This window comes from Egretta garzetta, unplaced genomic scaffold (assembly GCF_000687185.1).
Source record: "Egretta garzetta isolate BGI_Z169 unplaced genomic scaffold, ASM68718v1 scaffold30, whole genome shotgun sequence".
Classification (NCBI taxonomy): Eukaryota; Metazoa; Chordata; class Aves; order Pelecaniformes; family Ardeidae; genus Egretta; species Egretta garzetta.
The window spans coordinates 7,828,638-7,831,266 of record NW_009258383.1 but is presented as its reverse complement, the minus strand read 5'-3'; the positions used below and the strand labels follow the sequence as shown (position 1 = coordinate 7,831,266).

Sequence of the window (2,629 nt, the reverse complement as noted above, 5' to 3'; positions counted from 1 at the left end):
ATTAGAATCGATACGAGCACAGAGGTTGAAGAGAACATACTGCTGCAGTACAAGAAGTCAGACACCTTCTCCCTGCAGGCTTGTTTTGAATTGTTTATTAAGGTTTAAGAAGTCATCCACATTTCTATAAATATAGACATTACTTGAGTAAGTGACTTACAATGTCACCAGTGCAGGTACATATATAACCAACATACAAAAGCTCCACTGGAAGCTACTTCAGTTTATTCAAAAAGGACCAAGATGTCATAAAAAAAAAACCAGCTGTCGCTTTCAGTTATTGAAGACACTAAAGTGCATTTTTGGTTACCTCCTGGACGAACAGCTGCTGGTTAAAAAGTTTTTTTGTTTTTTGTTTGTTTTTTTTTTTTAAACATATCTAAGTTACATTGACTGACATTCAGGTTTGTAGCTGTCATCCTCCTGATACATGGCAGCAGGTAAGAAAAATGTATTATTTTGCTGGTTAAGTAAAAGGAGGAAATAGATTTTGCTTTTTTTTTGTTATTTTTTTTTAATCTGGTATTTCCAACAAAAATGTAAAGAGAATCTAACGTTCTGATGAATTTTTACAGCACCACTAAAGTTAGTCTTAAAAATCCAGGCTCTGTTTCAGCCCTTTTAATTGCTAGCCAAGTATCTAAAGAGTCATTTGAAGCTCTGTACCAGTAAGAAAAACTACGCTCCCTTTTCCGTCAAGCACTATCCTGCCCAGTTAACACTGTTTGCACACTCTGTAAACAAGAACAGCTTAAAGCATAATTAAAGCAGAACACAGGCCCATCTTGAAAATCTTCTTCCCCCACTTCCCCCCCCTCCCCCACCCGCGGTAGTGTCAAATGTTTTGAGTGTATAAAGCATTATTACATTCCTAGCCACAAAATACTTTAAGAGTCACGATAAAAAAAGCATACGTTGAAAGTGACATAGCAATACCACTTTAATAAAATGGGGTATTTTGGGGAGATACAAGATGTGCTCTGCTAATTTTAACTCCATCTTTACTTCATTATAATTTTGTTTTATTGCCAGAAAAGTCACCAGCAGAGCAAAGAATGCTGCACTGGTTAGAACCACAACAGCCAGAGTTGTTCTTCATAGCTCCTTTACTGCAATTAATTTACTTTTAACTTGATAGTAGGAGGACATAATACTCATCGTTCAGAAATAAATTACTAATTTTGAGCAATAGTTTAAACCTGATTAGCACTGCATAATGATGAATGGCTACTTCTAAAAAAGTAAAAACCTTACATACCAAAAACATGCTATATGTTGGGAAACCACTTTTCCATGCTCCAGCGTGGTGTTTACATTTTTCACCTGTCAAAGTCTTTCTTTTATCTGTTTAAGAATCCACAGCACTTAAAATGTCAAGTATTTGAACTGAACGTGATTCAATTTCAAAAAGTGCCAAATTAAAAAAAAAAAACCCCTACACATGTAGCCAAGCTTTCATAGAAATCCCCAAACAAGATAAAAAACAGCCTCTCGAAATAATGGGTTACTAGCTTCATACATGGTTTTAAAGCTGTATAATGTTCACCTAAACACTCCACTTACGAGCATTATAAGTTTAAAAACACAGAACACCTTCAATGCAAATCGCTTGCAGAGGGCACCCTCAAACATATGAATACAACACTAAGCAGAAACCCCTCATTTTATTTGGCTATTTAGACATCCATGTCACATATACCCACCCATCCATTTCCTGATAGTATTACATCATCTATTAGGGCTTCTGAAATAATGCAGAGCCATAAAACTCAGAAGAGACTAGTAAAAAAAAAAGTTCCATAACTGCACAGCCTTCCACACAGCAAGGTTGCGCAACTGATTGTTTAACGTAACTAAGCTTAACGGCGTCCAAACAAGCAGGCCTGGGTTTGGAAGCTGTCTTATGTCAAATTTTGACCATGTAACTACCCTAAAACAGAAAGGTCAAAAATGGAACTCATCTCTTCTTTTTCTGCTGCCTCAACATTTTCCTTCGCTTAATTATCATATCATGTAGCTTCTCCAGTCCCTCTTTGAGTCCGTCTCCAATGATTGCACAGGTAGGCTGCAAATGCCAGGGAGTCGAAGAACTCAGCTCACTCATTGCTAACATCTTCTCAATTTCAGAAAGGGAGAGAGAGTTCCTCAAGTCCTGCTTGTTCGCAATGATAAGGACAGGCACTCCTTGATTTTCAGATATCCTCGTAATTTTATGAAGTTCTGTTTTGGCCTCCTCCATTCTCTCAACATCAACGGAGTCCACCACAAACACAATGCCATCGGTGCACCTTGTGTATGACTTCCACAGCGGCCTCAGCTTCTCCTGGCCGCCCACATCCCAGAAGTGGAAAGTGACCGTTTTCGAGTTGCCCAGCGTCACTTTGATTTTCTCCGTATTAAATCCTTTAGTGGGGACGGTGTTGACGAACTCATTGAACTGCAGTCTGTACAGCACGGTCGTCTTTCCAGCGGAGTCCAGTCCCAAGATGACGATGTGGAAGCTCTGGAAAGAAGGCAGGCTGGAGAGGATCGGCGTCTGGTCCGAGAGTCCATTCCCCATTGCCAGCAGGGAAGGTGACAGCAGGCTGCCACGAGCAGAGGCCGGCTCCCCCGGGTGACGCCCGCGCCC

The 2,629-nt window shown here is 40.1% G+C and overlaps 1 protein-coding gene across 1 annotated transcript; it reads right to left on the bottom strand.

Moving 5' to 3' along the window:
• Window positions 1–922: 922 nt before the first annotated feature.
• ARL4A (ADP ribosylation factor like GTPase 4A) lies at window positions 923–2,622 on the bottom strand. Its single transcript, XM_009642113.2, has one exon. It carries the CDS (start codon window positions 2,558–2,560, stop codon window positions 1,958–1,960), a length of 603 nt encoding a protein of 200 aa, XP_009640408.1. The 5' UTR covers window positions 2,561–2,622; the 3' UTR covers window positions 923–1,957.
• Between the last annotated feature and the right edge of the window lie 7 nt (window positions 2,623–2,629).